At 31.3% G+C, this 13,614-nt stretch overlaps 1 protein-coding gene across 1 annotated transcript in view; it reads left to right on the forward strand.

Moving 5' to 3' along the window:
- Nucleotides 1-13,614, forward strand: part of LOC141346838 (neurobeachin-like protein 1) — an 87,100-nt gene that overhangs the window by 69,071 nt on the left and 4,415 nt on the right. Inside the window, exons 44-56 of the mRNA XM_073851796.1 lie at nt 295-425; nt 1,216-1,325; nt 1,666-1,783; nt 3,346-3,443; nt 3,537-3,653; nt 3,737-3,826; nt 5,419-5,528; nt 5,613-5,785; nt 5,956-6,050; nt 9,075-9,191; nt 10,251-10,412; nt 10,493-10,641; nt 12,689-12,824. Of these exons, the coding sequence (XP_073707897.1) occupies nt 295-425; nt 1,216-1,325; nt 1,666-1,783; nt 3,346-3,443; nt 3,537-3,653; nt 3,737-3,826; nt 5,419-5,528; nt 5,613-5,785; nt 5,956-6,050; nt 9,075-9,191; nt 10,251-10,412; nt 10,493-10,641; nt 12,689-12,824 (1,606 nt within the window). The remainder of the gene's footprint in view (nt 1-294; nt 426-1,215; nt 1,326-1,665; nt 1,784-3,345; nt 3,444-3,536; nt 3,654-3,736; nt 3,827-5,418; nt 5,529-5,612; nt 5,786-5,955; nt 6,051-9,074; nt 9,192-10,250; nt 10,413-10,492; nt 10,642-12,688; nt 12,825-13,614) is intronic.

Raw genomic sequence — 13,614 nt, forward strand, 5'->3', positions numbered from 1 at the left:
TTTAGGCGATTGTCTTAACATTTAGATTTTTTTTTTTTTTTTTTTTTTGCACCCTTAGATTTTACATTTTCAAATAGTTGTATCTCGGCCAAATATTGTCTCATACATCAATAGAAATGTATTCAGCTTTCAGATGATGTATAAATCTCAATTTTATAAAATTAACCCTTATGACTGGTTTTGTGGTCCAGGGTCACATGGTATTTTTTTTTAAAGGGTTGCCACATCTTCATATAATCTGTTTTCATTATAAGATTAAAGTTGGTCTGTTGTTGGTTTATCTGTCTGTGGCAGGTTTGACTGTGCTGACCGTCAGTTTCACTCCATTCCTGCTACCTGGCAAACCCTCATGGACAATCCCAACGATGTCAAAGAGCTAATCCCAGAATTCTTTTACTTCCCAGAGTTCTTGGAGAACCAGAACGGTGAGCAGAATCAGCAGAGTGAATTAAAGTCTGATTGAGCTATTATTGCCAATTAAGCTGAAATAGGTTTTTTTTTGTGTTAAAAACTGGGTAAACGTTTTGTGTTGTGGGCTTCATGTTAAAAACAGAAAAGCTCTTTTGTAAAGGGACTAAAAAATATAAAATATGTGAAACCGAAATAATCCCTTTTTATTTCTATTGTGTTAGGGGTTGATTTGACCCACATAAAAATCTAAAAAAATTATTTATTTATTTTTTGCAGTCATTATTTGCACATTGAAAACGGCCTTTAAAAATATGTATTGTAATTGAAATCTATTGGCACAAATAGATGAAGTGCTATAAAAGAAAACACCTAACAGTATCTTTTGGGTGTTTTCGTTCCACTAGTCTGAAAGAACACTTTATGAAGCACCAAAAAGTCCAAAATCTCAAACTTGACAGGTGCATGAAAAAAAAAAAAAAAAAAGTTTTTGCCTGCAGCGTCTCCCCTTTGAGTTTTGAGTATTTCATATTTTGTTTAGTTTTTGTTTGTTTGTTTTTCAAAGTGTTGATTTTTGCCAAATTGCATGGAAACCAATGATGGAGTCAATGCGACCCAACACAAAAGTTGTACGAATTTATAAATCCTTTCCAAATTCTGTATCGAAACTTTGCAGGTACATTCATGACATTAAACGGGCAATATTTACAAAATTGAATGTAGAAATAAATAGTTTAACCAGTGTTTCAAACGCTTCAAAAGCATCTCATTTCTCTTCCACTCTCATTCTCACTCTAATTGTTTTAGGATTTGACCTGGGTCGCTTGCAGATCTCTAAAGAGAGGGTAAATGATGTCATCCTGCCTAAATGGGCCAAATCCCCCGAGGATTTCATCTACAAGCACCGCAAAGCCCTGGTGAGCCTGTTTCTGCTGACCTCATCACAGCTCTTCTCCACTAACCTCAATAGAGAGCCTCCGGGGAGGGATGTGTAATTGAATGCGGCCCGCTCTTAGTATCTGTTTCTGTTCTTCTCAATTCCTTTGCCACTTCTGTCCTATTAAAGCCTGAAGCTGTGAGAAATGGTTTTGTGAAAGTTTACTAAACTAGAACGACAATAAAGTCTTTCCCAGTCTCCTTCTGGCAGATTCCTCTCATAATGATTGATGGCCGCAGGTCTATCCTTAGAGAAATACTGGTTTGAAAGCATATCGTGGGACCATTTTGTTGATGTAGATGATGTGTGTCTGTGTTCAGGAGTCGGAGTATGTGTCGGCCCATCTGCATGAATGGATCGATCTGATATTCGGCTATAAACAGAGGGGCCCGGATGCAGTGGAGGCCCTTAATGTCTTCTACTACTGCACATATGAAGGTATGAAGTCCTACATACAACTAAACAAACTTGAGCAACATTAATTAGATTTTGTATGACAGAGTTTTACAAAGAGTTAATTTTATTACTAATACAGCTTATTAAAATGTTTAAACAATGTACAGTAAACTATTGTTTTTTTAGTTGTTGCATTGATCCATCTATTGTAATAAAGTACTAATACAACAGTTACTGTGCTAGATCTTCAAACTGTGCCACTTCACAAATAATTGAATAACATTTGTTAACAAATATTGTTGCGCTAGACCTCTAACATTTAAAGTTTTACTTTGTAGATCTGTTTTGTTAACAAAATATTAGTTAACACAAAAAGAGAAAATTTGAAATATTTCTTTAGCAGTACTGAAGTTGTTTTAAAGTTACCTAAAGTAAATCTTAAATATAATAACAACCGTTTATTTTAATAAGTAAAAATTTCTATGTAGTGCCATTTAAACTAAAATGATTAACTAATTCTAAACACATTATTTTTTGTTTGAAATAAAGTTGAAATAAAATATATATTAAATAAGAAGCAAACTTAAAAAAAGGAAATTTTAAAAATGTAACAAATTTATAAACACATTGTTAAATGAAATAAAGCTGAAATAAAATGTATATAAAATGAAAAATCCACACTTAAAATAAAAGAAAATTTAAAATGTTGCTTTGTCCGTACTGAAGTTGTATTAAAGTCACTAAAACTTAATCTAAAATCAAATCAAATCTGTTTGAGTAGGTACATATTGTGGTATAATGCACTTTAAACTAGTGTTTTTACTGTAAACTAAAATTCTTAACATAAATTATAAACACATTATTTGTTAATTGAAATAAAGCTGAAATAACCTATATCTTAAATTCAAAATGAAAACTTAAAAAAAAGAAAATGATGCTTTGTCAGTACTGAAGTTGTACTAAAGTTACTAAATCTAAATCTGAAATAAAATAAAAACATTTATTTCAGTTGTTAAATATTGTAGTATAATGTCCTGTAAACTAGTGTTTTTATTATAAACTAAAATTATTTCTTTTAGTACACATAATAATGTTATAAATAATAATAATATTAACATAAATAAAATAAATATTTAAACTAAAATGATTAGCGGATTCTAAACAAAATATTTGTTAAATGAAATAAAGCTGAAATAAAAGAAAAAAAAATTTATTGGCAGTACTAAAGTAGTACTAAAGTCTAAAATAAAATAAAGCTGAATAGAAAAAATATCCTAAATCTGTGTCAAATTACTTAAACTCAAACAAAAAAAATGAAAATAAAATATAAAGTGAAAATATAAAAATCAAACTGTAAAATATTGAAAAAATATTATAATAATACTAAAACAACTGTTTTAAGTTCTCATGTAATGAAAGTTCAAAACCATTACAGTATTTTATGCCTAGTATTTATTTATTTGGTAATAAAACAAGATCTCAGTCAGTCTTTTCACCCTGTTGAGTTTATTTTCCCATAATAACGTTATGATTGCGTTTATAGTGCAAATAGTGTTTATGTTCATTTAAATGCAGCAAAATGAAACGGTCTGTGGTTGTTTTAGGGGCTGTTGATCTGGACGCCATCACAGATGAGAAGGAGAGGAAGGCTCTAGAAGGCATGATCAGTAATTTTGGACAGACACCATGCCAGTTACTGAAGGTAATAAGAAGCTCAAATAAAGATCATAAGATGACATAAACATGACCGAGTATGTGTTATTTGATAAGATTTTGTGTGTTAATGTGTGTTTAGGAGCCCCATCCCGTACGTCTCTCTCTGGAGGAGCTGGAGAAGAGGAGATCTCGTGTGGACTCCTGTCCTCTCAACATATTCGAGCACCTCACTGAACTCAAATCCTTCTTCATTGAGGTGAGTGCATTAGCTCTAGTTTATGTGTTTGTACAGATGTTGTGACAGATGTGGACTGATGGAGTTTCCTCTCTGTATTTTAGGGCATCAGTGATAATGTGCCGCTGGTTAAAGCCGTTGTCCCTAAGAACCAATCACATTCATTTATCTCACAGGGGAGTCCAGATACTCTGGTAAGTCTGGGTTTGATTAGTTACAGACAGGTTAAGGACACTTGACATCAGAATAGTTTTTTATTTTTATTAATGAACCTGGTCTGGTGTGCACAATCAATTAGTGTGCATTGATTGATAATATAATTACATTGTACATTGAAATTAATTTGATATAATAATTGAAAAAAAAAAAAAAAAGATAAATTTAAATTAATAAATAAATTTCAGTTTAAATTTTTTTTTTAAAGAAGCAGCCATGTCATAAATGATTATGATAGTATTGGGGTCCTGATCATTTTTTTTTAATGTCCCTGTCCATATTGTAATACATTATACAAATTTGAAATCATTTTTTAAAAATAAATATTTTAATAATTAATAAGTAAAATGAATAAATAAATTAATATTTTTTCTTATGAGCACAATACGTGGTTTTATTACGTTTTTTCTTATTTTTTATGTAAAAATAAAATATAAATATTAGATGGAAATACTAGGAAAAACTTGTTGCTTTGGAAAATGACTGAAATTAAAATAAATTGATAAAAATAATTCTAAATAGAAATATGTATATATTATTTATATATGTATTTTTAAATATATTTTAAAAACCTTAACAAAATGAATACAACTGAAATCAATATTAAAAACTGAAATTATAAAGCTAATTCAAAATATTAAATGAATAATGTGTAATAAATAAATAATAAAAATATTTTTTTTTAAATATTTTTATAAGCATGATACATGGTAAATTCTGATCACCCTAACAAGTTTTTTTTTTTCACTGGTCTTATTGTGCACAATTAGTAAGTGCGCAGTGTAAAAAATAACAATATAAAATGATCTAAAATAATAATATTTATTTAACTTTAAAATAAATAAAATAGTTCTGACTATAAATGTTCAATGAAATCTTATAAAAGCAATAAAAATAAAAAATGTTGCTGAAATGAAATAAATTGAAGTACTAAAATGATTAAAACTTAAATAATTCTAAATTGAAATATGTGTATATTATTTTAAATATATTTTTAAAAACCAATAAAACAATACAAATAAGATGTTGCCTTGACAAATTACTGAAATAAAATAAATTGAAGTACTAAAACTGAAATAAAAATGAATTAGAATCAGAAATATGCACATATTATCTATATATATATTTTATCAATTCTAAAAACTAAAAATATAAAAACTAATTGAAAATATTAAGTAATGTTTAATAATGTGTAATAAATAAATACTTTTTTTTTTTTATATAAGAATGAATTTATTTTATAGCCAAGTGGAAAAAGTGGTAAATTCTGATCGCCCTAACTAGTTTTTTCTTTTTTTTTGTCACTTGTCTTATTGTGCATAATTTGTAAGTACACAGTGTAAATAAAATATATAAATATAAAATTATATAAAATAAAAATGTTTATATAACTTTAAAATAAATAAAATAGTTTCAAAAAGTTCATTTATACAATAATAGCGTGAATGTGAATAATTCATAAATTACTAATAAATGCATTACAAAAGCCATTCTACATTGTCTTTAATGCCCTCTTAAGTTTCTAGCTGTTACGATACCCTCATAAACAATGTGTTTTTGGTTTATAAAGGTAACTCTGAGCCAGAACTGCTTGATGGGAACTCACGGCTGGCTGCCCTACGACAAGAACATTTCCAACTATTTCACCTTCATCAAAGACCCCACCGTAGCAGGTGTAAAGTAAGTCTCTCTGACGGTTAACATCCTAATATTCTGTTGGTAGCTGCCTTTAACATAACCAACACACTCTTTCTCTCTCTGTAGGACTCAGAGGTTTCTAGCAGGGCCGTTCTCTCCAGGGGTGGAAGTCACTGCTCACCTTTTTGTTGTGTCTCATGACGGGAAGTTGCTCTTCAGTGGAGGCCACTGGGACAACAGCCTGAGAGTAACGTCACTCGTCAAGGGCAAAACAGTGGGGCAGCATATTCGCCACATGGGTAAAGGAAGCTGATTCTCATGCCTTTCCTCTGCGGCTTTTCTTTTTTTTTCTTATTTTCTTTCTTTCTCATGAATAGGCACGTCCAGTATGTACTGTACTCTATGTTCTATAACTGTACTATAATTAATTTGTGTCTTTTTTTTTTTTTTTTTTTTTTTGTCTCGGCAGACATCGTAACATGTCTGGCCACAGATCACTTTGGGATTCACCTGATCTCTGGCTCTAGAGACACAACCTGTATGGTGTGGCAAGTGCTACAGCAGGTATGTTCTGATTGGTTGTCTTCAAATGACTTGCTTTAATTGGTTATCCTTTAAATATGAAGTACATTTTCATGTCGCAATCATGACTTTATTCTATATATTGATACACTGCTGTTCAAAAGTTTGAGTTCGGTAAGGTTTTTTTTTTATGTTTTGGAAAGAAATATCTTTTTCTCACCAAGGCTGCATTTATTTAGTATTGTAAAAGCAGTAAAATTGTGAAATAATATTCTAATTTAAAACAGCTGTTTTCTATGTCAGTATCTTTTAAAATGTAATTTATTCCTGTGATGCAACACAGAATTTTCAGCTTCATTATTCCTGTCTTAAGTGGTTTATTCTTAAATATGAAGTACATTTTCATTCGCAGTCATGACTTTATTCTATATAATGATACACTGCTGTTCAAAAGTTTGGGTTCGGTAAGGTTTTTTTTTTATGTTTTAGAAAGAAATATCTTTTTCTCACCAAGGCTGCATTTATTTAGTATTGTAAAAGCAGTAAAATTGTGAAATAATATTATAATTTAAAACAGCTGTTTTTTTTGGTCAGTATCTAATAAAAAGTAATTTATTCCTGTGATGCAACACAGAATTTTCAGCATCATTATTCCTGTCTTAAGTGGTTTATTCTTAAATATGAAGTACATTTTCATTCGCAGTCATGACTTTATTCTATATAATGATACACTGCTGTTCAAAAGTTTGGGTTCGGTAAGTTTTTTTTTTATGTTTTAGAAAGAAATATCTTTTTCTCACCAAGGCTGCATTTATTTAGTATTGTAAAAGCAGTAAAATTGTGAAATAATATTATAATTTAAAACAGCTGTTTTTTTTTGGTCAGTATCTAATAAAAAGTAATTTATTCCTGTGACGCAACACAGAATTTTCAGCATCATTATTCCTGTCTTAAGTGGTTTATTCTTAAATATGAAGTACATTTTTATTCGCAGTCATGACTTTATTGTAAAAGTTTGGGTTCGGTAAGGTTTTTTTATGTTTTTGAAATAAGTCTCTTTTTCTCACCAAGGCTGCAATTATTTAATTCAGTAAAAGCAGTAAAATTGTGAAATAATATTAGAATTTAAAACAGTTGTTTTCTATGTTAGTATCTTTCAAAATGTAATTTATTCCTGTGATGCAAAGCTAAATTTTCAGCATCATTACCCCTGTCTTTAATGCCATATGATCCTTTAGAAAGCATTCTGCTGCTGAAGAGAAAAAACATAGTTTTGTAGAAAATATAATTCATATAGTTCAGGATTTGTTGATTAATTCAAAGTTGAAAAGAACAGCATTTGAAATGGAACTGTTTAGTAACATGAATGTAAATTTTAGACAATTTAGTGCATCTTACTGACCCAGATTTTTGAATGGATGTGACTCATTAATTAGCATTAAGAAAAATTAATTTGAATATTTAAAATTATATTATAATTATAAATTAGAAAATAATAAATTATGCTTGTTTTCTTTTTCTTTTTTAAAAATGACCCTATAACACTTGCATTCTCTATTCTTTTGACTTGTTTTTTTATATTTATTTATTTTAAAAAAGAACCCTCTAACATAGGGCTGGGCAATTTGGCTTAGAATCAAAATCTCGATTAATTGAACATTTTAACCCGATTACGATTAATGAACGATTATTTTATTTATTAATAAAATTATATTTAATTATATTTATATAATAATTATTTTTTTGCCCTCATAGTTCACTGACAAGTTTTGTACAGTAAATATGTTCACATATTACAAGCGAGAGATTTTTGGATGAAGGGTGCATTACTTGATTTTAAAATAATTGAAATAATTGAAATTGATCTATGATTATTAATTGAACATCAGTGTTGAACAACTGAAATTAAAGCAAGCATTGCTTAAAACGAAAAGTCACATTTTTCTTAAATTAGTGAAAATAAATAACTTGCACTATTGGAAACAAAATAAATAATTTTCAATGTTTTTCATATTAAAAGTAGAAAATAAGCAGTATCTCCTCTAAATAAAATTACCCTTGTATATCCTGTAAATACTTTTTACTGTATAAATACTGTTTAAGCTCTCCATCGACATGTCGGCGGAATAACGTAACGGAGCGCTTGTGTTTTTTAAAGGGAAAGTAATTGAAATAATCTTCCTGGAAAAATTTTAACGATTATAGGTTCTGAATGTCGATTTCGATTATTTTTCGATTAATCGCCCAGCCCTACTCTAACACTAGCATTCTCTACACTTTTTCTATTCTTTTGACTTGTTTTTTTTTTTTTTTTTATTAGAAAAATAACCCTCTAACACTAGCATTTTCTAGTCTTTTTCTATTCTTTTGGCTTGTTTTCTTTATATTTATAAAAAAAATCCTCTAACACTAGCATTCTTTATACTTTTTCTATTCTTTCAGCTTGTTTTCTTTATATTTATTAAAAAAAAACTCTTAACACTAGCGTTCTCTATTCTTTTTCTATTATTTTGGCTTTTTCTTTATATTTATTTATTTAAAAAAGAAACCTTTAACATTAGAATTCTCTATACTTTTTCTATTCTTTCGGATTGTTTTCTTTATATTTATTTTTAAAAAAAATCCTCTAACACTAGTGTTCTCTATTCTTTTTCTATTTTTTCAACTTGTTTTCTTTATATTTATTAATAAAAAATAACCCCCTAACACTGGCATTCTCTATATTTTTTTCTGTTCTTTTGGCTTGTTTTCTTTATATTTATTTGTATTAAATTAAAAAAAAACACTTGCTATGTATTGTGAATTACAGTAACCAAGAATTTTCATATTATTGGTCTTTTGTTGTTTTTGATTGCTTCTATTGTCTTAATTTGTAAGTCGCTTTGGATAAAAGTGTCTGCTAAATGTAATGCAAATGTGATTGGTAATGCTCTTTTGGAAAATACTTCTTCACTTGTGTTACATAATATAATGAAGAAACGTTTTTATTCTGGAATTATATAAAGAAGAGGTTTGTATTTCTTCTGCAGTGTTTGGAAGTAAGCTTAACTTATTCTGTTTTTGTAGGGAGGAGCTCCGGTGGGTCTGTCCCATAAGCCGGTGCAGGTGTTGTACGGACACACAGATGAAGTTGTGAGTGTGTCTATCAGTACAGAATTGGACATGGCAGTCTCTGGATCACGGGTGAGAATCATCTCTCACAGAATCACTCAAAAACAATGTGTACTGCTCACTCCTGTTTAGTATTCAGCAATTGACACTGGCATTGTGCCTCATTTCTAATGAGAAAGGCTCAGCCGATCATAATACAAAACAAATACTTAAAGGTTAAGTTCACTTCCAGAACAAAAATGTACAGATAATTTACTCACTCCCTTGTCATCCAAGATGTTCATGTGTCTCTTCAGTCAGAAAGAAATTGTTGTTTGAGGAAAACATTTCAGGATTTCTCTCCATATAGTGGACTTCAATGGTGTCCCCAAGTTTGAACTTCCAAAATGCAGTTTAAATGCAGCTTCAAAGGACTCTGAACAATCCCAGACGAGGAAGAAGGGTCTTATCTAGCGAAATGATGGGTTATTTTCTTTAAAAATATATTTATATACTTTTTACCTTAAAGGTTTGTCTTGTCTAGCTCTGTGTAAACTCTGTGTATTCCTGTTCAAGACAGTTAGTGTAGGTTGAAAACTCCCATCTTATTTTCTTCTCCAACTTCAAAATCATCAGTTTTACCTTTTTTTGTAAAGGCCGTTTGATCTTCTTTGCATGTTCACTTTGTAAAAACTGGGACTGTACTTCTGCAGTGAGGTAGGACAATTTTGAAGTTGGAGAAAAAAATGAGATGGGAGTTTTTTTGACATACCCTCACTGTCTTGAACTAGAATACTTAGAGCTAGACAAGAAGAGCAATTGAGCTTAAAAAGTCTATAAATTGTAATTTAAAAAAAAAACATAAGTGATAAGACCCTTCTTCCTCATCTGGGATTGTTTAGAGCGCTTTAAAGCTGCATTTATTCTGCATTTTTGAAGTTCAAAATCGGGGGGCATCATAGAAATGTTTTCCTCGAAAAACATAATTTCTTTATGACTGAAGAAAGAAAGACATACACATTTTGGATGACAAGGGGGTGAGTAAATTATCTGTACATTTTTGTTCTGGAAGTGGAAGATGTTTGAACTGTAACTTTATCAGGGAGTAGAAGGTCATACAAAAATGTAAAGAGCAGTTTGTGTGTGTCACAGGATGGGACGGTGATCATTCACACTGTTCGGCGGGGTCAGTACATGCGCTGTCTGAGGCCGCCGTGTGAGAGCTCTCTGCCCATGTCCATCATGCACCTGGCTGTGTCCTGGGAGGGACATCTAGTGGTGCACACCTGTGTAGAGAGCAAAGCCACACTGAAGGTATCAAACACACCCAGTTCCCCTTCTCCACACACATTTCTGTGCCCATGTAAACTGATTCCCCTTTTGTGTGTGTTCAGGATAAGAACGCCCTGCACCTGTACTCTGTGAATGGGAAACACCTGTGTAGCGCTCCTCTGAAGGAGCAGGTGACAGACATGTGTGTTTCAGGAGAACATGTCATCATTGGCAGCGAACAGGGGTTCCTGTCTGTCAGAGATCTGTACAGGTAAACCATAATCTGCTGCTTTTTCATGTTACATCATGCATCAGCTTTCTAAAACAAGAAGAAAGTAATGACTCTGGAGTGTTATTATGACAATGTCTGCCTTGCGAATGATAAAGTGTTTGCATTGAAGGATGCTATCTATCTGTCTGTCTGTCTGTCTGTCTGTCTGTCTAACTATCTATCTGTTATATCGTTCTATCTATCGTTATATCTATCGTTATATCTATCGTTATATCTATCGTTATATCTATCGTTATATCTATCGTTCTATCTATCGTTATATCTATCGTTATATCTATCGTTCTATCTATCGTTATATCTATCGTTCTATCTATCGTTCTATCTATCGTTATATCGTTCTATCGTTCTATCATTCTATCGTTCTATCTATCGTTCTATCTATCGTTATATCTATCGTTCTATCTATCGTTCTATCTATCGTTATATCTATCGTTATATCTATCGTTCTATCTATCGTTATATCGTTATATCTATCGTTATATCTATCGTTATATCTATCGTTATATCGTTCTATCTTTCTATCGTTCTATTGTTCTATCTATCGTTATATCGTTCTATCGTTATATCGTTCTATCGTTCTATCTATCGTTATATCGTTCTATCTATCGTTCTATCTATCGTTCTATCTATCGTTCTATCTATCGTTCTATCGTTCTATCTATCGTTCTGTCTATCGTTCTGTCTATCGTTCTATCTATCGTTATATCTATCGTTCTATCGTTCTATCTATCGTTCTGTCTATCGTTCTGTCTATCGTTCTATCTATCGTTATATCTATCGTTATATCTATCGTTATATCTATCGTTATATCTATCTATCGTTCTATCTATCGTTATATCTATCGTTCTATCTATCGTTATATCGTTATATCTATCGTTATATCTATCGTTATATCGTTCTATCTTTCTATCGTTCTATTGTTCTATCTATCGTTATATCGTTCTATCGTTATATCGTTCTATCGTTCTATCTATCGTTATATCGTTCTATCTATCGTTCTATCTATCGTTCTATCTATCGTTCTGTCTATCGTTCTGTCTATCGTTCTGTCTATCGTTCTATCTATCGTTATATCTATCGTTATATCTATCGTTCTATCTATTGTTCTATCGTTCTATCTATCGTTCTGTCTATCTATTGTTCTATCGTTCTTTTTATCATTCTATCGTTCATTAGTTCATTCGTTCTATCCATTGTTTGTTCCTTCTATCCATTGTTTGTTCTTTCTGTTGTTCTATCTATTGTTCTATAGTTCATTTGTTCATTCGTTTGCTATCTGTCTATCTATCTGTCTATCTGTATCTATCTATCTATCTGTTTCTCTACCTATGAATTGTTCATTCGTTCTATCTATCATTTATCATTCGTTCTATCTGTCATTCTATCATTCTGTCATTCGTTCTATCATTCTTTCTATCATTCTATTTATCTATAGTTCTATCGTTCTATCTATCGTTCAGTTGTTCATTCTAACTATCGTTCTGTCTATCTATAGTTATGTATAGTCTCTCATGCTCACCAAAGCTGCATTTATGTGCTCAAAAATATAGTAAAATCACTTACAATTTTACAATTTTAAATAACTGTTTTATATTCTAATATATTTTCAAATTGTAATTTATTCCTGTGATCAAAACTGAATTTTCAGCATCATTACTTCAGTCTTCATTTTCAAATTATCCTTCAGAAATCATTTGAATATGCTGATTTTTAGTAGAGTTAAAGTTAGCATTAAATCTGTTCCCATATATGGAAACTTAATGAGACTTTAGCACTCAATTAAAGGTATAGTTCACCCAAAATTGGACACTGTCATCATTTACTCACCATCAAAGCTATATGACTATCTTTCATCTGCTGAACACAAAAGAAGATATTTTAAAGAGTGTTAATAAATGAAACAAAAAAAATGGAAGCAAATGGGGACCTGAAACTGTTTTGTTACTGTTTGGATTGTAAGCAAGTGCAATAGTTTTTTTTCTTGAACTTGATCATAACACATCCTCTCTCCCGTTTACCGTGGCAGTTTGGCTTTGTGCGTTTCGCCGATGGCGATGCGGGTGCCCATCCGGTGCGTGTCTGTGACCAAGGAGCAATCTCATGTGCTGGTGGGACTCAATGATGGCAAACTGATCGTGGTGGGCGTCGGGAAACCCGCAGAGGTAAAAAACTCCTTCAGGAACTACATCACCCAGAGGATGGAGGGCTCGCCTCTCATGAACACGCTGCGTGTGCGATCGCCCGCACGCCTGCTGCATCTCAGAGACCAGAATACGTTCAGCCCTGACATCATCTGAGAGAAATATTCAAGTCAAGTTCAGATACATAAAGTACATGTTTACCTAAGCCAGAGGTTCTCAACTCTGGCCCTAGAGGTCCACTTTCCTGCAGAGTTTACCTCCAACCTTGGTCAAACTCACCTGCCTTTAACTTTCTAGTAATGATGAAGAGCTTGATTAGCTTGTTCAGGTGTGTTTGATTAGGGTTGGAGCTAAACTCTGCAGGAAAATGGACCTCGAGGGCCAGAGTTGAGAACTCCTGACCTAAGCTATCGGAAAAAAAATCATAACTCTTCCTATAAAAGAATAGATTTAAAAAATAATTATTTATTTACTTATTAATCATTTATTTTTTTTGAAAACATGCCCAAAGTAGTAGTGCCAGATTTAACTAACTTTTTAGCAAACTTGTCCCCAAATTATCAATTGATCACATAATACATCGTAATAACATAACAATGCATTGGAACTGTTGCCAAGGATTTTTATCTTGAGCATTTGTTGTGTAATCAGTGGTAATTGTGTGAAGAGTTAATGTTTTTGGATAGGTTTGCTGTTGGTTTCATATTTCTCTTAACAGTTGGAGTTGTAACCTAACCAAAACACCACCTCATGATACTACTAACATTGCTAGGAATAATATGATATAACAATAGGATAATAACGATAGTAA

This window comes from Garra rufa, chromosome 12 (genome assembly GCF_049309525.1).
Source record: "Garra rufa chromosome 12, GarRuf1.0, whole genome shotgun sequence".
In the NCBI taxonomy this organism is placed as follows: Eukaryota; Metazoa; Chordata; class Actinopteri; order Cypriniformes; family Cyprinidae; genus Garra; species Garra rufa.